Genomic DNA, 27,038 nt, shown 5'->3' with positions numbered 1-27,038 from the left:
ACCCTACTATAGTGCATTGAATGGCGGCCCCCCCCCACCGAGAAAGATATGTCCCCAGAACTTGTGACTGTGACCTTATTTGGAAAATGAGTCTTTGCAGATGTAGTTAAATGAAGGCTCTTGAGATGAGATTTAGGACGCAGACCCTAAATCCGATGAAAAGTGTCCTTACAAGAAAGAACAGGAAAAGACAGACACAGAGGAGAAGGTCATGTGACCACAGAGGCAGAGACTGGAGTGACTGGGTCACAAGCCAAGGAACACCTGAGGCACCAGAAGCTGGAAGATTCGAGGAAGGATCCTCAAGGCAACACCGTAATTTCCGACCTCTGGTCTCCAAAACTATGAGAGAATCTATTTCTGTTGTTTAAAGCCATCCAGTGTGCGATATAGCTCGTTATGGCGGCCAGAGGAAATGAACACACCGCCCAAATCCATAACCAGACTGTCCTCTCTTCATTCCCTGGATTCTCTCTGGCAATGACCGTCTGCTGCTGAGGGATGGTGAACCCAACCAAGCCTCACAGTCTGCCTGTTGTGCAAATACCCTCCAGTAACAAAAACCTCAGGTTCCCCAGCATAAAAATCCCACTTGATGGAATCTATATCAAGGTGAACGCTTTCTTCCCTTTTTTTCACTAGTCTAGTGGACAGTGGGTGCTGATGAAGTCATTAGCCGAAATCACCAAGCAAGGGGTTGAAATGAAGGAGGAGGGCCCTGGGGTGCCCTCAAAGTATTGATGGGTCAGGTCATGCTGGGTTCCATTAAATACCGCATTAATTGAATTCCTGCCATCTTGGCGGAACCAAGTGATTGATGGGATCAACGTTAAATCTGTTCCAGCGCAGTGAACTTGTCTCTCTAAACGCCCCTCAGTGTCCCTGGGGCTCCTCTAACTTCACTGGCCACCCACCCCAGGGGGTCGAGGCTTTCATAAGCAAACTGGCCTCTTGGATTTGGGGGGAAATATGCTGAAAAAGGATTCAGATTCCTTTCATTTTTGTTCGGTTCAAAGTGCACACGGGCAAACCCCTCTTCCTAGCATAGTGCCATTTCTTGACAACAGGAGGCAAAATTTCAGACCACTAAGGACGTGCCTGGTGATGTAGCTCACGTCGTGCAGAGCGGTGATGCATCAGAAAGGGTCTTCTAGCGAATAATTTGAAAAATCTCTCTCTCTCAGGATCCCAAAATGGGAGTTATGGCATTAAGTTAATAAATAAAATAAGTGGGCAATCTTGTGGTGACATTTTCATTAGCCCACTCTCTTTCTGTCTCATTAGCCTTCATGGGGAGAGGAAGGATTGTTTTAATTAGCAGGGTTGCGAAGTCTTACTCGGGTTGCCTCCCCTCCTGCTGCCCCCAGGATTACCCTGTCAGCTTATAAATACAATACAAATCATTACAGCCCACAATACCACCTCAGAAGGCGACATAAGAAAGGGGATCCACCCCAGTCCGTGTTAAGTGCCTTGGAACAATGTTCTTTCACTAAAGCATTCAAGTATAATTCAAGCGTAATATTGGGCTTTATCAAACAGCTCAATATCCTCTCACAAAAAAGCTCTTTCTAGTGGGGGACCTGCCATGTGTTCCTCTTTTTCCCTTTTGTGCTCCAGGCTGCCCAGACAGAGGGCACATCTGACACAATGGCCATGCTAGATGGGATCACGGTTCCAAAGTCCCCAACTGGATTTACTTGTTAGATGCGCAAATCAAAAGGCTGACCAGAAACAGCCCCCCAAACCCCCATCAGGCTCATATATGCGTTCCCACTGCTCTTATGCACTTGGGGGCTTGATCACACACATGTTGGTATTAATTGTGCTTCGAGGACACAAAGTGCTACACTATTTTGCTTCTCCTCGAGACCGTAGATTCCTAGCTTTCAGCCACCTGTGCACATAGCTATGTGTCTCTTCGTGGAGAACACTCTGTCTTTAAATCTTAAAATGAAAGTGTCTTAAGGGCTTCCCTGGTGGCGCAGTGGTTGGGAGTCCGCCTGCCGATGCAGGGGACGCGGGTTCGTGCCCCGGTCTGGGAGGGTCCCGCGTGCCGCGGAGCGGCTGGGCCCGTGAGCCATGGCCGCTGAGCCTGCGCGTCCGGAGCCTGTCCTCCGCAACGGGAGAGGCCACAACAGTGAGAGGCCCGCGTAACGCATAAAAAAAAAAAAAAAAAAAAAAAAAAAAAAAAAAAAAAAAAAAAAAGAAAGTGTCTTAAGATCGAATTGAAAAATAAATCTAGACGCGCATAGAAATGCCAAGGTTACTATTTACTAGGAGACAGTCTCCCAGGTACTCATTCAACTGTTTATTTATTCACTCACACGACAAACATTTATTGAGCACCTACTTTACGCTGAGCACTGCAGGCACTGGGGATAGAAAGATGAATGAGACCTGGTTCCTGCCCGCAAGGAACGAACCCACAAAAACAGACATTTTAAATATATATGCTGGACTTCTCTGGTGGCGCAGTGGTTAAGAATCTGCCTGCCAATGCAGGGGACACGGGTACGATCCCTGGTCTGGGAAGATCCCACATGCTGCGGAGCAACTGAGCCCATGCACCACAACTACTGAAGCCTGCGCGCCTAAAGCCTGTGCTCTGCAACAAGAGAAGCCACTGCAATGAGAAGCCTGTGCACCACAACGAAGAGCAGCCCCCGCTCGCTGCAACTAGAGAAAGCCTGCGTGCAGCAACAGAGGCCCAACGCAGCCAAAAATAAATAAATTTTTTAAAAATTCATACAAAGTAAATAAACAAATAAATAAATATATGCTAAGAGCAAGGACGGAAATACACACAGGATATTACGGAGGCAAGGGCGGGGGAAGCAGACAAAACATCTCGCAATGGGGATAGGGTCACGAAAGGCTTCCAGAGGGAGGGGACTCAGAGCAGAGTGAGGAAGAGCCACGTGAGAACTGGACGCATCTCAGGCAGGGGGAACAGTGTGCCCACAGGCAGGCGACTAGGCACACCAACTAGTTCATGGCATCTCGGGGTGGCCATCCCCATGGAGGTAATAAGGCAAGTCCCATGCATCAAGATGACACCTCACAGAGGGTGATGATTGATGAAGGTCTGTTGAGCACTTGAAGTGTCTGCAAATGGGGGCTGCTGACAGAGAATGATAATAACAACCATAGCACTTGCCATTGACTGGGCCCTCACCATTTACCAAGCTCGACACTTAGCGCTTTATCTATGTTTATCTCATTTAATCTTCGCAACAACCCCGCGAGGCAGGTACAGTGATCACCCCTCTTATACAGACAGGGAACTGAGGATTGAGGAGGTAGAGTGAGGAGCCTGAGTCCAGGCAGAAGGAGGGTGAGGAAGCAGATTCGTTCAAGTCCAAAGCCCATGGCCGGGTCCATGGATAGGACTGGTTCCCAGTAAGATCGTGAAGCTGGTGGTGTTTCTCAAATGTGGGTTCAGAGCCGTTCACCTCTTCACATCTCTCAGGCTCTCTAGTCACCCGTCGCTTAGGGATTCCACTCCACCTTGTCCCTCGAGCCACACTTTTCTTCCTTCCATCACCCTTCCTCCCTCCCACACCCAGATCCAGACTCACTTACATTGTGTCCTGCTTCTTGATGTTCTTTTAAAGAACTGGAAACTCTGATAAATAAATCTGTGCTAAGGCCTCTGTTAGCGGACTCTTCCTTTCTGATAAGGAGTCAGTGACTATTTGAATTGTTATCCTCTTGTATGCAATGTGTTGTTTTTCTCTATCCGATTTCAAGATTTTCTTTTTGGCTCTTAGCAGTTTGACTATGAGGTGCATAGATGTGGTTTTGTTATGATTATTTCCTTAATCTTGCTTGGAGGTCACTGAGCTTATGTAATCTCTATGTCTTTAAGTAAATATGAAGGATTTGGGGGCATTCTTTCTTCAATTTCACATACGTTAGACCTTTTGATATTGTCTTGCAGGTCCCTGAGGATCCACCTGCTTTTTTCAATCAGTTTTCTCTGTTCCTCAATTGGATAATTTCTATTGATGTATCTGCAAGTTCACTGGCTCTTTTGCTATCAAGATTCTGGTGTTGAGCCCATTCCGTGAGTTTTTATTTCAGATATTGTATGTTCACTTCTAGAATTTCCATTTGGTTCTTCTTGATTCTTTTTCCTATCTTTGCATTCATTAGGAACATATTTTCTTTTATATCTTGAACATAGTTATGATAACCATTTTAAATTTTTGATTGTTAATTCCAAATATGGGCAATCTATGAGGTTTGTCTCAAATGTCTTTTCATTTGACAATGAGTCACATTTTTCTATTTCTTTGTGTGTCAAAAAATTTTGACCTGTATCCCGGACATGGTGACTGATACATCGTGGAGACTCTGGATTCTGTTCTAGTCCTCCTAAGCGTTATTTTGTTTTGTTTGCAAGCAGTTTACTTGGTTGAACTCAAAGTTTAAACTGTCTCTTCTGCAACAGGCAGCAGCTCAAATCTAAGTTCACCTATTTTAGCCTTAGTTGGACTTTTTGAGCCTGCCCCACTTACAAGTGGTTCAGGGGTCATCCTGGGACTTGGGCAGAGTTTATACACTAAATTGGGACTTCTCCTCTCTGGCTCTCTCTTTTCCTGAGTTCTTCCCTAATTTTCCGTTGACTGTCATTTCCTCGAACTCTGTCTTCTGGTTCTTTGGCCACAGGTTGGATAGAACCACAGGTTACTAGCCAAATTCTAAGCACCTCGTGCAGCACTGACTGTAACCTGGCATTTGACTGACTCACTTTTCAAATGAGAAAATCATTCTCCGCTCTTCGCTTCTTCATGTGTCAACACCCTCATCCGCCTGCTGTATCTGTCTGTGTTCATTCCCTTTCCAGAGCCTTAGGTAGTTTTCTTTTTAAATAATTTTATCCGGAGTTTATAGATGTTACGTCTAGGAGGGTTGGTCTGATAGGAGCTTGCCTGGTCATGACCAGGAGAGGAGCAAGCCTTCTGCTACTAGATTAAAATGACTTAATATGCTGCCCCCTCCTTCTGACACATTCACTGAGATCCCAGATGCCTCAAATGAGAGAAGGGATTCTGCTGAGATTTTCTAGTATCTTGGAAGTCTGGTAGGAAGGATTGGGACAGAAGGGTTTTTCTTCAGGTCACAACAAGGAAGTGGCTTTTAAGTTCGAAGGGTAGATCTGATCATTGATGAAAAATGGAGACATTCTTTGTTGTGTCTGACTTGCGGGTAGATGCTAAGGTAGTTTCTAAAGCTCTTTTTTCCAAGATAAACACAACTGTCTTTAGGATATGATTTGGAGTACTCCTTCATAACATATGAGATGTAATGCCTGCAAAATCTTAGGAAGGAGAAGTGAGGAGATTGGTCCCAGATGGTGGACTGAGCATATATATCTACCTTCCCACTCTCCCAAAATACCGTGAAAGGAGAAAGAAAGTATTTTTCAAAAGGAAAAATCTAAAATAGTGTAGGGAAACAAGAAAGAACTCTACCAGTGGGCCAGACATTTTGGGAAATTTCCAAATAATCAGAATCAGACAGGATCAGAAATACAGAAAAGCAAAACCAGAGGAAACCATCACCAGAAATACATGTAGGAGATGATTACCATGGAGTCGGGGAGTGTTGAGGAGAAGGCCAAGTCCAGATCAAACATACAGGAAAGGAGTGGCTCTGGAGCAGTAGGGACTATCTGAGGAGCTGTTTTTGGAGCAGTCAGGTTGGCTCAGCCTCTCTCCTTCCAAGGTTTCACTAGGCAGAGAGCAACAGCGGCATTTGCTTCCAGACTAAAGCAGTGAGTATGGGAAGGAGAGAAAAAAAAAGACTCGTGTAGCTCGTTCTTCCCCAAAGTATGTTCTCATCCAGAAGGAAATCTGCCAGTTCATCCCACCTCCCAATATATCCCACTCCTCCCCCAGCAATCACTAGAGACAGGCCACCATAAAGAGACAAAACACCCACATACAAGTATTTAGGGAATATGGTGGCAAATATAAATATTCTGCACAACCAAGAGTAGCCAAACATTTGGGAAAAAAATCATTGCCAAGAGTGACAAAGGGAAAAACTCACACCTGAGGAAATAGAGTTAATAAGGCAAATAGAAGAAGGCTTTAAAAAAAACTATAATTCATTCCCTAAGAGATATCAGAGGACATCACAACAATTTTTTTCTAAAAAAAAAACAAAAACAAAAAAACCCACCACTATTATGGCCAAAGAATAAATTTGAAATCTTGGAAATGAGAGGGGAAGAGAAATAATACACACAAGGTCACACAGCTAGTCATTCGTTCATCCCTTCAACTAACAGCCACGTATTGACCACCTATTATATGCCAGGCCCTGTATAAGGTTCTTAGAATAGAAAGATAAAAAGAAACAACACCCGTCCCCAAGGATTTCAATACATAAAGGTGACTGCCACCATGAAATTGTATACAAAGAACACAAAGCAAGTATTCGCATGGTAGAGGGAACTGGAGAAAGTGACACAGAAGAGGTAGTGTTTGGACTGGCACTTTGAGGATGAGACTGCCTTTTTTTCCATGAGAGGATATGGTATAGTCGGGAAACAACATGTAGTTAAGTATTATTGGAGCAGAAAAGTGGAGAATAGGGCTTCCCTGGTGGCGCAGTGGTTGAGAGTCCGCCTGCCGATGCAGGGGACACGGGTTCGTGCCCTGGTCCGGGAAGATCCCACATGCCCCAGAGCGGCTGGACCCATGAGCCATGGCCGCTGAGCCTGCGCGTCCGGAGCCTGTGCTCCGCAACGGGAGAGGCCACAGCAGTGAGAGGCCCGCGTACCGCAAAAAAAAAAAAAAAAAAAAAGTGGAGAATAATTTATGAGTCGGGCAAAGAAAGACCAGACCATGAAAAATTTTGCCACCTGCAGGTGATGGAGGGTCATTACACATATTGGGCTAATGATGCAGCAAAACAAAACAAAACCAAAAACGGGGCCACCAGTTCATGTAACTCTTGTTTACTGCAGTGCCTCCCATAGCCTGTTACCAAAGAAACCTCTAAACCACCAATATATTCATTCATTCATTCTCTCATATATTCACTCATTCATTTATTCAAGAGACATTGTAGTGTGCCCCTGATGTGCCAAATACCGGCTAAGAACTTGAAATAAGGAAATGAAAGACACCGTCCTTGCCCTAGATTCACTCACAAGTCACTGCAGATAGAGAGACATAAAAAGGGACAATTTCAATAAAGTGATAGAGGCACACACAAAGTGCTGGCAGATAAAGAAGCACTTTCCAGGAGAAACTTCTTAAACTAAGTCTTAAAGGATGTGTAGGAACAAGCCAGGTGTACAGTGAACAGGCAGAGCATAGAAGTGTAAGGTGGTATGAGAGAGCATGCAGATGGGGACGTGCGGAGAGCTGTGGATAGGGATAATCAAAGACAAGTCCAGATGGTATGCAGAAACTTACCGAATCATCAGACACTTACCAAAAGACAGACATTTGCCCACAAGAAGCAAACCCATGCCCTTTCCCCCACACTCCTCACACCTCCTTCTCTCTCATCCCCATATACTCATATGTCCCCGCATCACCAAGTCCTGCCAAATCCGCCTCCCAAATTTCCCTCCAATTTGCTCATTTGTCTCCACCTCCTCCATCCTCATTCGAGGGTTTTCCCTCACCTGCATTACTTCACAAGCCCCTTAATGGATCTCCCTGTGGCCATCCTGGTGCTCTGCAATCCACTCTGTAGCCAGAAGGGTCTTTCCAATGCCAATCTGACATGTCCCTCTACCTCCAGTCCCGATCCTTGCTTCACAGCCTTCACTGGCTCCCCATGACTCGGGCTAAAAGTCAAACTCTTTAACAGGCCTCCAACAAGGCCCTGCATGATCCAGTCTCAGACAGACCCACTTCTTTGCCTCTTACCTTTCTCTCCTATCCCCATGCTCCAGCTGTGCCAGGCTTCTTTCAGTGCCTGAACCCCCTAACTCTCTCCCACCACAGGCTCTTTGCACATGCTCTTCTCAGTGCCTGGAATGCCTTTGTCCTTCCCCTCCATTTCCCCCCACCAGACACACACACACACACACACACACACACACACACATGTATTCCTTCCCCGGTTAATTAAAATCACAGCTAAATTTTCACTTCCTCCAAGAACTCTGCCCTGACCCTCTCCAGTCAAGTGAAGTTTCCCAGTTAGATGCACCATGACCTTTGTCTTCGTTCTTATCGCAGTTGCAATCTTAACATTTATTTGTGATTCTTGGATTAACGCTCATCTCCCGATTAGACTGTAACATTCCACAAGGGCGATGACCATGCCAAATTTTGCTCATCAATGTCTCTCTAATGTCTAATCCAATGCCTGGCACATGAAGTGGAAATTCAGTAAAGTGTCTGTTGACTAAAACAATGGAGAGATGGATAGATGGATGGGTGGATGGATGGATGGAAGGATGGATGGAAGGAGGGATGAATATCTCTGCAGAAGATAAAAAGAAGTGTGTTGTAGAGTCTGCCTTGTAAGGAGTTTCTTACAGATGGTCAGTGATTCACATTAGTTGTGCCTAAGGGTTAAATACCAATAACAAGGCAAAAGTGCCATAGATGGCACAAGATTTTATGGGGTTGTCTGTCCTATGAGTGGGCCACACACACCAGAGAGGAGACCACAGAGCTCTAAGTGCTTGCCGTGCCCACCGCCTTCACCAAGATAGCAGCCTCAAGTTCAGCACAAAGGACGCCGCTCTACTCATGGCCTTATTAGCTTTAGCACAGCTGATGGACCAGAGACTAGAACCCAAGCCCAAAGAGGTCACATGTTGAAGTCCTACCCCCAGGACCTCAGAATGTGACCAGATTTGACCACAGGGTCATTGCAAAGGTAATTTGTTAAGATGAGGTCATAATGAACCTACAGTGGGCCCCTAATCCAAAATGACTGATGCCCTTATAAAAAGGGGAAATTTGGGGACTTCCCTGGTGGTCTAGTGGTTCGGACTCGGCACTTTCATTGCCATGGGCCTGGGTTCGATCCCTGGTTGGGGAACTAAGATCCCACAAGCCACGGGGTGTGGCCAAAAAAAAGGGGGTGGGAATTTGGACATAGACACATATCCAGGGAGAATGCCATGTGGACATAGAGATGGCTTCCTTCAAGCCAAAGGGAGAGGCCTGCAACAGGTCCTTCTCTCAGGCCCTCAGAAGGAACCAGCCTTGCCAACACCTTGATCTTGGACTTCCAGCCTCCCAACTGTGAGGCAATAAACTTCTGCTTTTAAGCCACCCAGGTAGCGGTCATTTTTTACCCTATCGGCCATGGCCAAGCAAAGTAGAGGGCAAGATCACTAGACCCAAGAATGACCAGAGAGGGCTTCCCTGGTGGCGCAGTGGTTGAGAGTCCGCCTGCCGATGCAGGGGACACGGGTTCGTGCCCCGGTCCGGGAAGATCCCACATGCCGCGGAGCGGCTGGGCCCGTGAGCCATGGCCGTAGAACCTGCGCGTCCAGAGCCTGTGCTCCGCAACGGGAGAGGCCACAACGGTGAGAGGCCCGCGTACCACAAAAAAAAAAAAAAAAAGAATGACCAGAGCGGTAGCGATGGGGCAGGTGGAGTTGGGATGGGCACCACAGCAAAGGGCAAAGGGGTCAGAAAAGCAGAGCTTCACTTTGGGACGGAAGCAGTGAATAGGCTGGAAGGGGAATCTCATCTCATCTCAGGAAAGAAAAACGTCTTACACCCACATGGAAGAATCAGGGCTTCTTGTGCTGTGAGGAAGTCAGTCCTGAGTTGCCCAGACCTGGCTGAGGCTGGCCCACGTGTGTCTTAAAACGAACTCTCCCCAGCTTGGCAGTAACTCCACTGCAGGCTTTTTGTATTGATAAATTCATTACATTGCTAGGCAGTGTCTTCCGCATATCTAGCTTAATAACCATGTCATGATCACCTTGGCTGATTTAGATGATGTCATTTTACGAAATTATGGCTTAGATCCATCTTCTCTTTCCCCTTTCCCTCTGCCCTCCCTGAATTATTCCTGAGGAAGAAACCAATTAATAGTAGCTTGACTCCTGTAATGCAGCCTGCTGTACAATACAGCAATGCCTAATGGAGTTTTAATTTCCCCACGGTGAGTCAATATTTGTTTTAAGAAAGAAAAATGTCACCATAAACCACTGTCCCAAATGAATTTGGTAGCACAGAGGGTGAGAGAGACTTCTTCTTTAGGTAAACAGTGAAGGAGACTGGATTTGGGGTTGCAAGGGTCTGTCTTCACAAACAGGGTTGCTTATGGTTTCTGCTTCCTCCTTCAGACAAGGGTGCTTATTAAAGATTTTGCTTTGCAAATGCAGATAACTGTCAGAGGCTCACCCACTGTTTAAAGGGTCTGAAACAAAGTCATTATAATGTAGAAGAGGAACAATTTATTCTGGCCTATTAATAACTTGTGGGGAGCAGGGAGGGAAACATAACACGAGGCATCCCTGTGTGAAGACATCATGGGTGTTCCTTATTTCCCCCAACTAGGGTTGCATGCGGAAACCAGATCCTACTTTTTAAACAACGGATTAGACTCTTCGGGACCGTGCGAGGAAATAGAGCTCTGCAATGCCCTCTCTCATAATAAGTCTGGCCAAAAATGATGTCGCTCATCCTGTTGAAAGATAGTTTCATTTCCTCCTCAAAATTGGTATGAAAAATTTGCCTTGCCAAATGAACACTGTATACTGAACTTGTCAAATCCTTTCTCCTGACACAAATAAAAGATAACATTGGGTGGCAGCATGTAAAACAGCTCTGACAAGATAGCAAAGGGAGACAAAGAAATATACATATTTTGATTCTCTCTGTTTTAGAAGCTGGTAGCCGGGGGGAGGCGGCCAGCAGCCGAATGACTGGCCAGCTTTGGATGCTTCAGGTAACAATTGAACAAGTCACTTTCATGTCGATTTTCAATGGTATAATGACCCTGTTTCCAATTAGCCAAAACATGACAAAAACCTCAACTTTTGTAGTGGCACAGACTGCCAGGGAGAAGACGAACTGAGTGACAACGTTCCTCATTCAAAAGTTCACGGGTGAACCTCACGGCTGTAATTACTAGTTCTAACGCAGTGGGATATTTATTGCTGGTGTGTTTAAAAATAAATAAGGTAAATGATCACCCTTTCATTAGATCTGTACTCATATCATATAAGTGTCTTTTTTTTCCTATTAAAATTGTTGATTGAAGGCCGTTAGCTGTTTATCAGCTCGAAATTACATTTCTGCTCTCTTAGGGGCTGCCGCCATTCAAAATCACAGTCAGCGCCTAGTTAGTAACAAGAAAAGACTCCTAAAACTGCAATTTCAGGGGGAAAAAAAAACACGAGCAAGAAACCCAGATTGCACCTTCATGTCCCCAAAGGCATCACGCTTCTTTGTTCTGCTAAGAAAAATTAACCTCAATCTCAGCTCCGGGTCCCCAGATTGATTATCATAGTCATTTAAATACTGTAATCTCATTTTCAGCATTGGGATAAGGGGAGGGGGTGAAAGAAGCCCTGGGAGGGGGGGAGGGGTGCGAGGCTGGAGAGAGAAAGAGAGCGAGCTGGGGAGGAGAGGGGAAAACAGAATAAATTATCTGACAAAGGGAAACGGGCCTTTCTGCTCACAGAGTCTGGTTTAGATCCTTCCACTTGATTGGAAAAGTTGATGAAGTTTAAATGAAGCAGAATTAGAACCTCAGGCCACTGAGTATTGACGGGGGGGACGGGAGAACGTGCAATTCAATAGCCCCGGTTTCAGCAGAAAACAAGGGAAAGGCCTAAATGGCATAATCTTCAATCGAATCTAACATCCACACGGACAAGGCAGGGTAATGAGTTAGGCCAGATCAGGCCCGTTGGTTAAAGAAATTAATCCCTCCTGCCGCCTGCCCAAGCCAGGCTTTGATGCCCATTGTGTGGGCCCCTGTCCCAGTCTATCTAAATGCTAACGAACTGCGGGGGTAAGCAGGACTGTGCTTTTCTTTGCTGGCGTTAATCTGATAACAATTTGCTCTCTCTGATTAGGGGGGCGGGGAGGGGACGGGCGATGGGTGGGAGAGGAGGAGGGGACACCTTCCCTTTGAAAGGGGGAGGCCATTCTGGTCAGCCTGGATGGAGGTTTCACCCCTCACCCCCAGCCAGCCAGCCTGGCTCCTGGCCGGCCAGCAGACACACATGTACAGCATAACCTAAACTCCAGGATTCTGTAGGAAGCCAAGTATCCACGCTCCTTTTCTCTGTATGCCTTGTTTCTTCTTGAGACAGTATGTGGTGACACAAAAGTGCAAGCTTTACCTTAAGCCACCCTGACCCGCTGCCAGCCTTCCTCCCTACCACACTTCTTCGCCTTCAGTCTTTCCCTCCAAACACACCCAAGTTCTCAGCATCCAGTTTCTCACCTTGTCTGGTCATTTTCTACATCTAAAATGACCTGCTTCCTCCTCTCAGGCCCGCTGAGTCCTGCTTGGTCATCCAGCAACTCCATCAGGCTTTTTTGGACCTCTCCAGGCCACGGACCCTCTTCCTGTTTTGTATGTCTTGTATGTTATAGCCTTAGAGAAACAGCAATGTCTAGGGGTGTGTGTGTGTGTGTGTGTGTGTGTGTGTGTGTGTGTGTGTGCGTGTGTGTGTGCACTCCTGGTGTGGCATATGTGCCCAACTGTGTAATCTCCTTGAGAACAGAAAGTACACCTCTGGATGAAGTTAACTCTTTAGATAGATGGAGATGGAGATGGACCAGACTCTTCTCTCCCATCAGGACAAAGGAGTCTCTGGGGTGATGGACACTGTGGCATAACATATAAGGACCATGACAAGCTGTGGACTCATACAAGCCACAGTCCAAGCCCCCACTCTGCTATTTGCCCTCTGTGTGACCTTGGGCATGTTATGAGTCTTTCTGAGCTCCGACCTTGCCTAGTTGAGATCATATATGTAAAAGTCTGGCACATAGCAGGTATTCAACAATGGGTACTGTTGGTGTCACCAAGTTCTTTTGATTCGCACAGTGGTTAGGACCTCAGGCTGCAGAGTCCCAGACCTGGCTTGAAGCCTGGCTCCTCCACACACATGCTGGACGACTGTGGGCAAGTTGTGTAGCTTCTCTAAGCCTCAGTTTCCCCATCTGTAAAATGGGAATGACAGCAATCCTGCCTCTTAGGATTGTGGCAGAGGTTTAAGGGAGGTGATGCCTAAGAAGGGCCAGCACAGTGCCTGGCACATAGTGGGCTCCACGAAGGGCAGCTGCTGTCGGCTGGCACAGAGAGGGTGTCAGCTGGCCAAATGGGTCACCAGCCAGGAGCTTCCTGGAAACCCAGACTCCAGGCCTCAGCTTCCAGGCACCCTCCCACTCCGGGAGAAGTCAGGCCCGCGAGCATCCTGCCAGGAGATCCTGGGAGGATCTGCCGCCAGGAGCACGCGACTGCCTAAGGAAAGATGGGGCTTTCAGAAGCCCCAGGCAGATGCTTTTAGAAGGGAAGTTTCTGAAAGACTTGCGTAAATCTCCGAATTTATGCCCACTGGGTGCCTAGAGAGAGAGCAAAATCTTGAGTGACAATTTATAAAGGTTTTGAAGGCAGACACGAAGCCCGGCACCCGGTCCTAAGGGATCCTTCGGAATCACCTCAGCAGGCTCCCTCAAACGACTTGGGGAAAATTCAGAGCATGACAGACCAGGGGCTTGTTTAACTTGCGGAAAGTAAACAAATCGCAGCCACTAACCCTAAACCATCGCGCTGCTCGTCCCGCCCGTGGTGCTCCAAACATGCAGCCTGGTAGGAGACCAGGATGCAGTGAACGTGTCTGTCCCAGCACGGTAGGGCTCTTGGTGATTCCTTCAGTCAACCCGCAGCATCCTGCAACCAGGAGTGGGTACCTTGGTCCCCATCAACGCTGGGAGGGAGGGGCTGGCACTTAGACCTACTGTTGATTTCTGGACTTCTCTCAGCCCTCTGTTCTCTGTCTTGTTTACCCTACTTGCTCTGGCCCCTGCAGCTCTCAAATCCAACCGGGAGCCCGGCCGGACCTGGCCTCACTCTCTGCCTAGCCTCCTCTCAGCATTTGCCTCCCCTGATGCTTCACTGCAGCCTCCTGAATTCCAAGTTCCTCCTTGCCTTGGAGGCACAAAACCTCTTATTTTGCCTAGAACAGTCTCTATCTACTGCCCACCCAAACACAGACACACACACACTCCCACCAGCATGCCATAACTGACCACTCTATTCATCCCAGGAGGTTGGGCTGAGATGTCACATCCTTGGACTTGAACTTGCATAGCCTCCTGGCACCGCAGCCGCCTCCACAGTGCTTAACCCTAGGGAAGAGGTAGTTGCCCTATTGTCTGTCTTCACCAGGGCTTTGAGCTGCCTGCAGGCAGGAACTCAGGCTCTCTTGCCCACAGAGGTCTCCCCAGGCCCAGCACGCTGCCTGGCACCTAATAGCCCCTCGAAAAACATTTTGCAAAGGGTCCAATAAGCAAATGAAGGGGAGGCTCCAAGCAGTTCTCAGGGAGAAAGCCATTCAGATGCGTAGAAATCAAGGCTTTGGGACATTCCAGGGACTCACTCAAGGTTTCAGAGCCAATAGGAGTGTGCAGGAGACTGGGAGCTCATGACTGTGGTCATGGGGCCTGGAGTGTCTGGTCCAGGGGAAGTGTGCAGTGCTGAATGCATGAATGAATGAATGCATGAATAGATGATGGAAGGATGGATGGATGGACGACACACAGCCTAGAGAGGAACTGAGGCCTCTCAAATCTGGCGATCCAGTGCATTTTCCCCCTCCCACCTCCCCCTGAATATCCTTTTTCCTAGAAAGCTTTTTCTCCCCCCAGTCAAAAGTTGATTTACCCTGAAGCTAATGAAGCTTAGGTTTCAGGGCCCCTCTTTGTACCGGGCCCCTTCCAAGGCCTTGGACTTCATTTCCAAAGTCATTTTAAATTTTGTACTGTTTCTTTTTTATTTGTTTGTTTGTTTGTTTTTGGCCACACCATGCAGCTTGCAGGATCTTAGTTCCCTGGCCAGAGACTGAACCAGGGCCCCAGCAGTAGAAGTGAGAGCCCTAACCACTGGCCCACCAGGGAATTCCCTGTACTCTGTTTCTTAAAAAGAGATCCCTGAATTGCATGAGCTACAGGCCACACAATACCTGCCTCCACCTCTGCCCCCACCTCACCTGACTCATCTTGGTGTCAAGATTCAGCTCTAGCCATCCAGTCTAGGAGACCTTCCCTCGCCTCCCCGCATCCAGGCACAGCTGCCGCTCAAGCGCTGAGCACGAATCCCATCCAGACGGCCGTCACCACATCTGTACCACGTTGCTGTTTGTTTCGATGCCTGTTTCTGTCTACGAGATTGTAAGCTCTTTGAGGGCAAAGCCTATACCCAGATTGGTCTACCCCCGTATCCTTGGTGCCAAGCTCTGTGTCTCGTACACAAGCAGTTAATTCTGTTAATTCAAGCAGTGAGTGAATGCGTCTGCCACTGCTTTCCTCAGAGAATCCTAGAGTTGTCTGTTCTTGTCCATTTCAGACCTTTGCTCAGGCCAGCCCCTCCCCTGGAGCTGCTCCTCTCCTTTCCAGCCACTGGAATCCAACCCACCCTGCAGCCCCAGCCCAGGTGCACAAGCTGCCCTGGGTGCTCCAACGCTGCTCCCACCTTCACTCCCAAATATGCCTCTCAGCACCTCTCCCTTCTGCCTTTGATAACTTTTATTAGTGGTTTTAATGTGCAAAGTCTGGTTCTTCCATAAACTCCTTGGAAACAAATTCTTAAACCTCTTGCGTTTCCACCAGCGCCTTGTGCGTTATAGGTGTGTGATAAATATTTGCTCAATGACTGAGGGGCTCATTAATAGTTTCAGATGCATATCAAACAAGAATTTTAAGTCAGTGTCCCTGTTCTTAAAGATCTCTGGGAGACAGCGGGAAAATGTGAATGGAATTCATAACGGGAGCATTAAAAGGGCATTTTAGTGTGGTAATATGGCCAGACTGAGTAGTGTCCAGCAAAATTGCCCCAAAAAGTTGCCGGCAAATTTTCCAGTTCCCTCAACTGCAAAGCTATGGCCATAAGATCGCCTCTCTCCATGTCTTTTGGGGCGCCCCCATCTTTGCAGGAGGCTGCGGCCTCTGAGCTTCGGCTAGCTGGGGCTTTTTCTCTGCTGTGGCGAGGCAGCTTGGATGCTGTGCCATTGGTCCCAAATGGCCAGCCACCTGCCAGTGATGTGGCCTTTCACTAATGTTGTACCTTGAAATCAAAGCGCTTCTGATTCTCCACTTTCATTCCTCTGGACAAAACACAAAAGATTTTGATCCACACAAAGAAATTTATCTTGTTCGCTTCTGTGTTCATTGGTCCCCCCCAATATGTATTGTTTGGTTCATATAAAAGATCAAAAAACCCCTCTTTCTAGCTCATTATGTGTTCTCTACAATGCTCTTGGCGAGCTATTCTCCCCCTGTGTGCCCTTCATGTTGACCTTTCTGCTCATTGACCCACATCAGTCAGTTTCTTGACCGAACCCTGATGTGCCTTTAAATTATTGGGTGGAAAAATACAGCTGTTTTCTTTATAAAGCACATTGACTTGCTTCTCTGAAATGCTGTACTTCATTCCACAACGAGAGTGTAAGGGCTAGGCTGGGACTCTGGTCCACCGTGAGCTTAATTTTTGCTGGACCAAATCAATTCCGTTTTAAATCCTAAATGAGTTCATGCTGAGAAAAACACAACCAAAGCAAGCCCTCGGAAGGTAATGCGCCAGGGAAACAAAGCTTGTGCGGCGGTCAGTGATTACTCAACAAACCAGCCCCTACGCTAATCAGTTTATCTCTTGAATTATAGAGCCTCACTCTGTGGATTGCTAGAAATGCTTTCTATTTTTTTAAACTCCAACGTGGGTGAGGCTGGAGACAGATAAGCCCTGACAGAAACCAGCAAATGTATGGAACCTGGAACTAAGGAAAAGGAAACGGATTCAAGAGGGGGAACTTAAAATGGCCATAAAAGGTCCAGTGGTTAGGACTCCACGCTTCCACTGCAGGGGGCCTGGGCTCAATCCCTGGTCGAAGAACTAAGATCCCGCAAGACGCATGGCACGCCAATAAATAAATAAAATTTTTTTAATTAAAAGAAATAAAATGGCCATAAAACGAATGGAGTCAGGGGACGGAAGCAAACAATGGATAGAGAAGCAATTAAACGAAACCCTCTCAGTTCTATAATCTTTGTATTACATTCCAGAGACCCTGGACCGTGGATGAACTAACAATGGATTGTCCACATGCTGATGTTTCTCTGGTCCAGCGTTTCTCAGCCTCAGCACTATTGGCATTTGGGGAGATGATTCCCTTTTTGGGGGGGGTGCAGGCATCCTGTGCATTGTTGGACGGCATCCTTGGCTTCTACCCACTAGATGCTGGTAGCAGCCCCCTTCCCGGTTGTGATAACCGAAAGCATCTCCTGACATGGCCAGATGTTCCCTGGGGAGCAAAATTGCTCCCCCGCCCCAGTTGAGGACCACTGGTCTACTTCCAGAATGTCATAATCTCTTCCATAAGACAGTGTCTCGTTTATATCAGTCTTCATTACATCCTTGAGGAGTAAACAAGGTAGTTATCAGCACCCCTACTTCACAAATGAGGAAACAGGCTTGGACATTAAGCCGCTTGGCCAAGAACCCTCAAGAGAGCTAGAAACCGAATTGTTTTCACCCTTAGCCAGGGCGAGCCCACCTGCTTCAGGGCACACAGTCTCAGGAAGCATGAGATGGGGTGGGCAACAGTAATTTTCAACAAGAGCACAAAGTGGAAGAAGATAAGCCCTTGAGTGGATTCGTCTCGTGATACATTTATAAGTTCAGATTTAAGACATTTACCTAAAGTCGATTGAGAGAATAAGGTTGTCTCGAGGAACGGAAGTGTTAGAAGCAGGATAATGGAAAAAAACAAAAGTGCCCACGTATTAAGTGCCCTCCTGGGCCTGGCACACCTGTGTCATCTCATGGAACCCTCACAACTCCCCCATGGCTGGTGCCAACTGTAACAGCCCATTTTACAGAGAGGAAACTGAGGCTCAAAGGTAAATAACCTCACGCGTGGCACAGCAAGAAAGCGGCTGAGACAGAACATGCCCTGGGATCTGCCTGGCTCCACGGCCTGACATCTACACCGCCTTTGTCTCCAGTGTGGTGGCTGCAGTTTTATATCTGCCTGGGCTACCAGCTTATATTTTAAAATTAATTTTTATTGGAGTATAGTTGCTTTACAATGTTGTGTTAGTTTCTACTGTACAGCAAAATAAATCAGCTATACATATACATATATCCCCTCTGTTTTGGATTTCCTTCCCATTTAGGTCACCACAGTGCATTAAGTAGAGTTCCCTGTGCTATCCAACTTATTGCTGTATCTTTTGTGATGGTATGAAAACACCAGCTGCAGCCTGGAATTGTTTTCACAGTCCTCGTTTACACGATTCAGGAGCTTGAAAGGAGAGTCAAGGGGCGATTTCATTTAAAGCTGAATTGTTATCAACAACCAACAAATGCTCACATCCTGTTTTTGTTTTTGTTTTTTCAACAAATACCAAAGTCAGACAAGAAGCACCCGACACTTACATTATATGCTAAAACCAACCAAAATGTAGTACGATTGTGACTGTCTGTGCCTTTGTTTCTTTTTGCCCAGACAGCCAGAGGGTCCTGGAGCGATGGCCCAGCAGATGTGTCTGGGGTTTAACAGAGCCCGGTTCCCAGGGCCACAGCAATCACTCTGCACACTGGCCTCCAGAAACGGATTTACCCAGCCTAGAAGTCCAGCAAGGTCTGAGCTTGGTTCCAATCCTCCCGGTCTGTGACACATTCACTGCAGGACCAGCACAAACACAGAACCAACGCCCCAAAATGAACCAATTCAAATCATTGCTAACAAGCTGGTGGTCTCCACTGTTAGCATTTCATATAGAATACTTTTAATTGTGTTTCCTTCCCATTATACTTTGTGAACAGTTAAAGATGCATTTTCTTAACAAGCAGTTTGAATCAGACACTTTATGAGGACTCTGATACTTCTAGAGACAGGTGAATGACTTGAAAATCACTGAAATTAGAAATAGGGGTTTGGGGCTTCCCTGGTGGTGCAGTAGTTAAGAATCCGCCTGCCAACGCAGGGGACACAGATTTGAGCCCTGGTCCGGGAAGATCCCACATGCCTCAAAGCAGCTAAGCCCGTGCACCACAACTACTGAGCCCGCGTGCCACAACTACTGAAGCCCACGCACCTAGAGCCCGTGCTCTGCAACAAGAGAAGCCACCGCAATGAGAAGCCTGCGCACGGCAACGAAGAGTAGCCCCGGCTCGCCGCAACTAGAGAAAGCCCGCGTGCGGCAACAAAGACCCAACGCAGCCAAAAATAAATAAATAAATAAAAGTTTTAAAAAAGAGAGAAAGAAATAGGGGGTTGAAATTTTGTCCGCAGGACCAGTCGTAAATCAAGAAAACTTTCTCTTTCAAATACAGGAAAAGTGGCCTAAATTCTACTATGAGCAACCCTTGAGCCTGGAAGATTCTGGAAGGTGCTGGAAGCCACTGCTGACTTGTTCATCCAGGACTCAGAATTCTTCCTGGAGGAACGGCCTTCCAGCCACTGACCTGAGAGGAGTGTTCAGAAGGGGGCTGAGCTCCTCCCCCAGGAACCCGCATTCTGAGGACTTCATTAACGTTTCAAAGCCAAAGCCCCCCTTTTTTAGAGGGACAAAGAGGAACGCGGGCCCCTCCTCCAGCAGATCTGTCCCACACACCCCGGGTGGTGGTAAAAAGCCTGGGCGGGAGCAGGTCTCCTTTCTGAACCGACCACAGGGCTGGGCACTGCTGCAGCCCCTGCTTGCTCGCCCTTGCTTACCGGAGGATGCGCCTGGGTGCCAGGAAGCTGGAAGCTTTGATTTAAAAAGAAGAAAAAAAGGACCGAGAGAGAAAGAGTTGCAGGGATCGACAACCCCATAGCTTTCCCTAGAAAAACGAAAGCTGCCCACCAGCCTGCCGAGACTGGGTCCTTAAGATGGGCAGCTCAGTTTCAGCCCCCCTTCCTGTGTTTTACTTTCTCCAGTTACATTGTAAATTGAACGTAAAAGGATCTGAGCAATCAAAGGCATATTCTCTGCAATATGTAGCGGAATATAACATTTTCCCATTTCACTCAAACATGATAAAAATACTGACCTACGCTGGGCTGTTTGCCCGACGGTGTGTTTGTCTGCCCACCTTCTTTGCATTTGTGTCTACCTGCGTGCCGATGTTCACCAGCGTCAATGTTTATTAGAGATGTTAGGCTCTTAGTGTGGCTGAGTGTGGTTGCCTAATTTTGTAGAGCATCCAATTTGGACACACTGGCTCTAAATAAACGCTTCCCTGTGATGACGACGATAAGGATCCCAGCAGCGGCGCTGAGTCTTAGGAGATAGAACTCGGGTTGGGGTGAAAATCTATGAACCCTTAGGATCTAAGGAGGGTCGAGTCATCTAGTCCCGGAGGGCTGAGTTTCTCCCAATCTCCCCCCCTGATCAGAATCTACCTTTTCACCCTTCAAGGTCCAGTTTCAGGACTGTGCCTTTATAAAGCCTTCTGAGTCGTGCTCAGGGCTTCCTCCCCCCAAATCTGAACCTTTCCGGGTAGTGCAGAAACTTGAAACTTACAGGGGGTGACCCATGACATTGCTTGTCTTATTATCTGTGTGTGTGTGGGGGGTGTGTGTGTGTGTGTGTGTGCGTGCACGCGCGTGCACAATCGTAAGAGCTAATGCTTCCTGAGAGCTTTCTTGGATGCAGGGGCTATGCTAGGCAATATATATGTCATACATACGAAATCCACATATATAATGATACATGTAGATATTCTGTCTCCCCAGCTAAATAATTAACGCCTTATGGGCAAGAGCTAAGTTCTGAACTTGTTTCTACGCCCCCAAGAGAGCTTAGGATGGTGAGGAGTACTCAGTAAACATTCAATAAATATTTCTTGGCTGTCAACAAATCCCAAGAAATTAGTAGAGTTCACGCTGGAAGGAATGTTGAGTGAAACAATAATGGAATCGGATTCACCGATGAACATTTTTTTGACTGCCTGATGTACAGGTATAACCAGTCTGGGTTGTCATTCATTAACTAATTGTGTATCGCGGCCAAAGAGCATGGGTCTGGAAGTCAGGTGACATAACTCTCATCCCACTTCTGTGACCAGGTCAGGGTAGTGCCTTGGGCGAGTCTCTTCCCCTCTCTGGGTCTTAATAGCCTCAAAAAAGGAATTGGGCTAGATGGCTGTAAACCTCCTTCCAACCCCAGAATGATGTGATTCTATAGCTCTATCTACAAATGCACACGCTTCTTGTTTGTGACATTAAGCCCCACAGAAAAACAAAGTCGGCGAGAAATTATGAAAAAAATCCGGTGCCGTGATCATTTGCACCCTCTAAGGATGCTCAATTCAATAAATTCCACCCCTGTACCTAGCCTGCCTCTCCAGGGCGACAGAAGATTCAAGGCTGTCAGTGGAGCAAACCAAACAGTCTCTCCCCATAATTGTATTGACAGGATATCAGCCGAGTTCCGATGGCAGGAAGGGTGCACCCTGACAGGTTCTGTAAAGGAGCCTTGAAGGCTATTGTAGCAGGATCCTCTGTTGAGTCACAGAGTTCTGGGGAAATGGGAATCAAGCAGGGAGAAGCTTGGCTCTTTCTCTATTTAATTTTATTCTTCCCAGAGAGTCACATTTGAAGGGAAACTGGCTAACCACACGTCACTTTATACAATAGAATAGGTGCCCTTTCTAATGGAAAACATTTACATCTTCTTGTGGCCACATTAAAACATGGAGCTGATTCAATCAGCCCCACTCAATAGCCAGTTGGCTTGGTTTTAAATGAGGCAAAGAGTTGTTGAGCTCTTGCTGATACAATATCTGCTTGGATGTCTGAGGTTTTCACTTTTCACTTGGTTATGGTGGCATCTTGCAGACATGTTCTTGAATAACTGATGCGTGTACGTCCCGGTAAATTCCATGCGTGTGAAACAGCAGTGTTGTGTTTGTTCAGGCAGTGTGTCTGCATTGTAAATGAAAAAAAAAAAAAAAATCCAGATCCTATTCACTGGAGAAAGCAAATCTGAGCAACAGCCCCCCAACATGGGGGAGTAAATGACTCTTTCTAAGGTGCTATGTTCCCCCAATACAGATGCAACCTTCAGATTCAGACTGAGACAAAACCAAAATAGACTTCAGTCCCAATCATTCTCCTGCAGACACCCCAGGCAGAGGGCACTCCCACCTCTGCTGCGAACAATGAGAACTCGCACAGAAACAAGGGTTTGAAAAGCTGGGATTGTGAAACTGACATGCCACAGTCAAGAAATCCACAAGCCACGCCTCAACAGAAATTTCAGCGACATATTATTTTTAAAAAGATGTTTTAAAAGGCTCTACCATCTTGGATACTTTCAATCTTCTTTTCTTGAGAGCTGAAAACCTCAAAGTTTTTTTCATCATTTAAATTCCCTTTAAAATAGAGGAAGCTTTTTGGAGTGGTAAAAGTAAAGCTGGGCGGGGAGCCAGGGAACGTAGCTTCTACCGCCAGCTCTGCCAGAACCTTGCACAAAGAACCCACCACAGACAGCCTCAGCGTCCCCAGTGTAACGAGGGGTCTGGAGAAGGTAACAATCAAGGTTACTCCTTGCTCTCAATGTTTCTGCAGCTTTTACTTAGGCCAGATTTTAGGAGAAAAATCTGGTAGCGGTGGTCAGTATTGAAATGTGGACATAATCTTAACTGCTACTGAAACTACCTTACGGCCCATCAAGAACTGGAGGGAGAAAAGTAAGAAGGAAAGACCTGCTTTCCTGACAGGAGACAAGCTGGGCACGATCACCAGGGCGCCCCCTGCTGCTTGAGCCGAGTCACCGCCGACGGGGCCGCCCTTCTCTGTGTCTCATGCTCTGAAGACAGAACCCTCGGTGGTGGGTCAGTGTCTCCTGCACATTTTCCAACCCAAAGTTCAAGTTCAGGAATCAGGACTGAATTCATCTGGAAGCTGTTCAGCTAGTGCCATCCGGAGGCCAAATACTGTCCTTCTTGATATGCAGCGCGAGCAAAAGGAAAAAAGGGAGGGGAAATGTTTACTTACAGATGTATGTTATACATGTTAAACACATGTATATTGTACATACACGTGTGTATGTGTGCATACATATATGTAAAGTGTATGTGTATATATCTATACATATACCTATACGTATGTATGTGTCTCTATGGATATATTATAGCTTGGGGTGGACATCACACTTAATTCACCATGGAGAATAACTCCATTACGCTGTCCATTTTGTATTTAAGTAGGAAGGAGTTGGTCCACCAGTAACTGCTTGAGTAAAAGCAACGATCAGAGGCGAGGAAATTGATTCTCCCCTTGATCCCAGAGTGGTGAACCCCATCTGTCTGTGCCATCTGTCCTCTGAGAGTGGCTCTTCTCACCTAGAAATAAGTGAAGGACTTTGCTCCACTTTGGGAGGCCTAGGAAGGGGAGGTGTTAGATGGAAGGGTGCCTAGTGTGATAAGCCAGCTTCTCCCAGCTGCTGGCCCAGGAAACGGTTTGGGTAGGGCAAGAGGAGAGAATCCGTGTTTTCATAGGAGCCAGTTAACTCAGCTAATTCTACCACGATGTTAAGAAAGCCCAGGTTCCCTGTACGTAACAAACAAACAAAAAACTAACAACAACCAAAACCTCTGGGCTCTAAACAGCTCCTGGCGTTCAGATAAATAATTGTTACTGAATCCACGGTTATCACCTGCGCCTTCCACCCCCGGAATCTGGGGAACTGCGCGCATTTTTAAAGGCACACTGCCCTCCAGTGGCGCAAGGTAAAATTGCTCCATGACCAGCTTCCCAAGCGCCAAACTTCAACTTGACCTATCCTGGGGCCCCGGAAAGGCGCGTTGATGCCACGCCAGCGTTGGGTGATCACCAGTCCCGAAACGTGACTAATGTAAGGGAGCGTGAGATCAAAGAGGAGGCGACCTAGTTGGAAACCGCGGCTCCCTCGCTCGTTTGTGCCTGTGGGACCCCTGGGGCAGAGATTCGCGCTTTTTGTCTCTTACGGTCGTAATTCTGGTTAAGAGTATGATTGGGTGGAAATTAGCGTATGAAGTGATGCTTCCAAGAGACGTACAGAACACTTGCTACATAACACCGATGTAGCAACAGCCCAGGCGTGCAAGGGAATCGAGAGAGGCGGCCTGCACCCTGCGAGGGCTGGCAGGTGGTAAGGACGCAGTCTGGGTGCTGCTACCTGTCTGTCACCCTGTGGGTTCACCCTGCGTGAATACATATGCAAATAGCCGCCAACTCGCAGGGATTACCTTATGCAATCTTCCCAATCACTCCCTTTAATGAGTGCTATTATCATCCCACTTTGAGGATGAGGAAACTGAGGCTCAGCGAGGCGATGAAGCCTGCCCGTGACCGCCCGGGGGTCCAGGTCTGTCTGGACCAGAGCTGGAGCTCCCAGTTGCCAGGCTCGGAGCGGAGCGGTGGGGCCGGGGCAGGACGGGTGGAGACCCGCGGCCGCGTGCGTGCCCAGTGAGGGGACGAGCGCAAGAGGGTGATGGGCGTGGGGACGGCTCACCTTGACGATGAGAGGGTTCTGAAACATGGAATCTCGCACGACCCCCAGCCTCTCGTTCTCCATGCCCGGTTGGATGTCGGCCACGGTCAGGGGCCGCCGCGGGGGCGGGCAGATCTGGCTGACCGTGCGGCGCACCGGCGGCTTCTTCTTCCATCGCGTGAGGTCGTGGCAGGAGGTCTTGGCTTCTGGCATCCTGGGGGTCACGGGGAGTCGGCCAGCCGGCTGGATCCAGCGCGCTTCTCAGGTGGGGGGCCGGTGCGGAACTCGGATGGGCCCTCTGCCAGTCCCGGGACGCACCACCCGGACGCCGGGGTGGACACCGGACGCCGGGCTCCCTCCGGAGCGAGGCGCCCCCACCTCGCGCAGCCCCCTCGTTGCAAGGAGCACTAAGACCTACATAAGCCCCTCTGGTTCCTGAGAGCGTCTTCTGGGCGCCGCGCTGCGGATTCGAAAAGGAGAGAAAATCAAGGCCACCCCTTGAGGAAGAATGGAACCGTCCGTTTCCATGGCGACAGGACGCCAACGGCACTGGAACGGGGCTGGTCGATTTACTTTCAGGAAACTTTTTGGCGGCCACCAAAGTGGACGTGTTTCGAGTTTCCTTAAGTAGACCGGAGAAAAACCCAAGAATCACCACTGGGCTGTGTTAAAAAGCGACGGAGTTCTAGAAGGCCATTTACACTTGACTTCCAGGTCAAAGACACACCCCACCCCCCACTCACCACGACCCCTCTCGCCGCCCCTTCCCACTTCTCCCAACGACACACACACACACACACACACACACACACACACACACACACACAGCCCGGGGCAGAGCGTTACGTGTTTCAGAATGAAATCGAAATCCGCATTCCAAGCCTGATGTTATTGTTAATCCACTGGGTGATCTCAAATTAGTCACCTGTTGGGTCCTCAGTGTTTTCTTCTGTGAAGTGGGTACGGGGGAAAGTCTAGAGTTGAACGAAATCAATGGTACCCAACTTTGTGCAACAGAATAAAGGGAAGTTGAAAAATACAGATTCACTGAATCCGGATATCTGGAAATGGGATCTGAGAATCTGTATTTTAATCCTTCTTCCCCTTTGGATTTTTTTTTTTAAGTTCAAAGCTACGGAAACTTTGAAAGAAGAGTACAATGAAAACCCCTACAGACTTCACCTAGATTGACTGGCCCTTAGTATTTGCCACGTTCGCTTTCTGTGCGTGTGTGTCTGTGACCATGCACCCACACACATTGCTAAACCATTTTGAAAAGATCTGCAGACAGTATCATATCTGACCCTAAATACATGTATCTGCCAAGAACAAGGACATTCTCATACAGAACCACAATGCTATTATGTCTGTGGATTTTAATGTGATACAATAATGGTGCCTGATATGCAGTCTGTAGGCAAAGTTGGAAATCTGCACGTTTGAAGAGCTTCCCGAGTGATTGGTGCAGTGTTTTGGGAACCACTAGCCTGGACGATCCCCAGTCTGCCTTCTAGTCCCAGCCTTTAGTGCGGTCATTATCATCGTCATTAAATGTGCAAATATCCACAAGGCTCTGGGTAAGGGGTTCACCACAGAGAAGGTGCACAGACAACACGCCTGCACTTCAAGGCCTCGCACAGCAACAGTGGACAACACCAGCATGACCTTTCCAGAGCAAATCACACAGACTCCCAACTGCCCATCCAAGGCCTGAAGCGGCCCTTGGGTGGTGGCAGGTGTATGACGTACGCTTTATGGTTTCCCTAGTCGGCTTCACTTTCAGACTTTCACATAAATGCGTGCTGTGCACTTTTTAATCGAAGCTGCTTGGCAGCTCACACAGAGGAAGTGAGGTGGTGCAGAAAGGCGCAGGGCACTGGAGTAGTGGAAAGATCACAGGTTTGAATCCTAGCTGGGGCCACGTAAGTTCCCCTGTGACAAGTTACACGAGGCCCTAGTTTTCTCATCCACAGAGTAAGGCTGATATTACCTAAGAAAGATTTCCTACAACAGGGGGTTATGACAGGACTCCACGAGACATCTCTTTGCTGGTGTGATTGCGTTCACTATGCAGTAAGACTAAAAGTTTGAGTGGCATGTACACTGGCCTCGACTTGATGGCCTGCTTAAAGCTTTACTTTTCATCATAAGCTAAGTTTCTTCAGGACTCAGTGGAAACGGGAGAATCGGAATAGACCTTCAAGGCTTCTTCTACCTCTAACCTCCACCTAAGTTCAATGTGCATTAGACTCCACACCACCGAGCCCCTGCCAACCCCTGACGTCACCCCTTACCTCTGTCCCCGTCACTCACGGTGCTCCCGCTACCCTGGCGGGAGTTTCAGTTCCTCCAGCAACCAAGTTCAGGGCTTCTGGATTTGCTCCCAGCCTG

General features: G+C 47.7%; 1 protein-coding gene across 1 annotated transcript in view; it reads right to left on the bottom strand.

Annotated features, from left to right (window-relative positions):
• The window catches only part of CFAP77 (cilia and flagella associated protein 77), a 131,507-nt gene extending 106,647 nt beyond the window's left edge, over window positions 1-24,860 (bottom strand). Inside the window, exon 1 of the mRNA XM_065879742.1 lies at window positions 24,669-24,860. Within this exon, the coding sequence (XP_065735814.1) occupies window positions 24,669-24,860 (192 nt within the window). The remainder of the gene's footprint in view (window positions 1-24,668) is intronic.
• Window positions 24,861-27,038: the final 2,178 nt, after the last annotated feature.

The sequence above is a fragment of the Phocoena phocoena genome, chromosome 6 (assembly GCF_963924675.1).
Source record: "Phocoena phocoena chromosome 6, mPhoPho1.1, whole genome shotgun sequence".
Lineage (NCBI taxonomy): Eukaryota > Metazoa > Chordata > Mammalia > Artiodactyla > Phocoenidae > Phocoena > Phocoena phocoena.
Note: the sequence above shows the minus strand (reverse complement) of the source record. Positions and strands in the feature narration are given on the sequence as shown.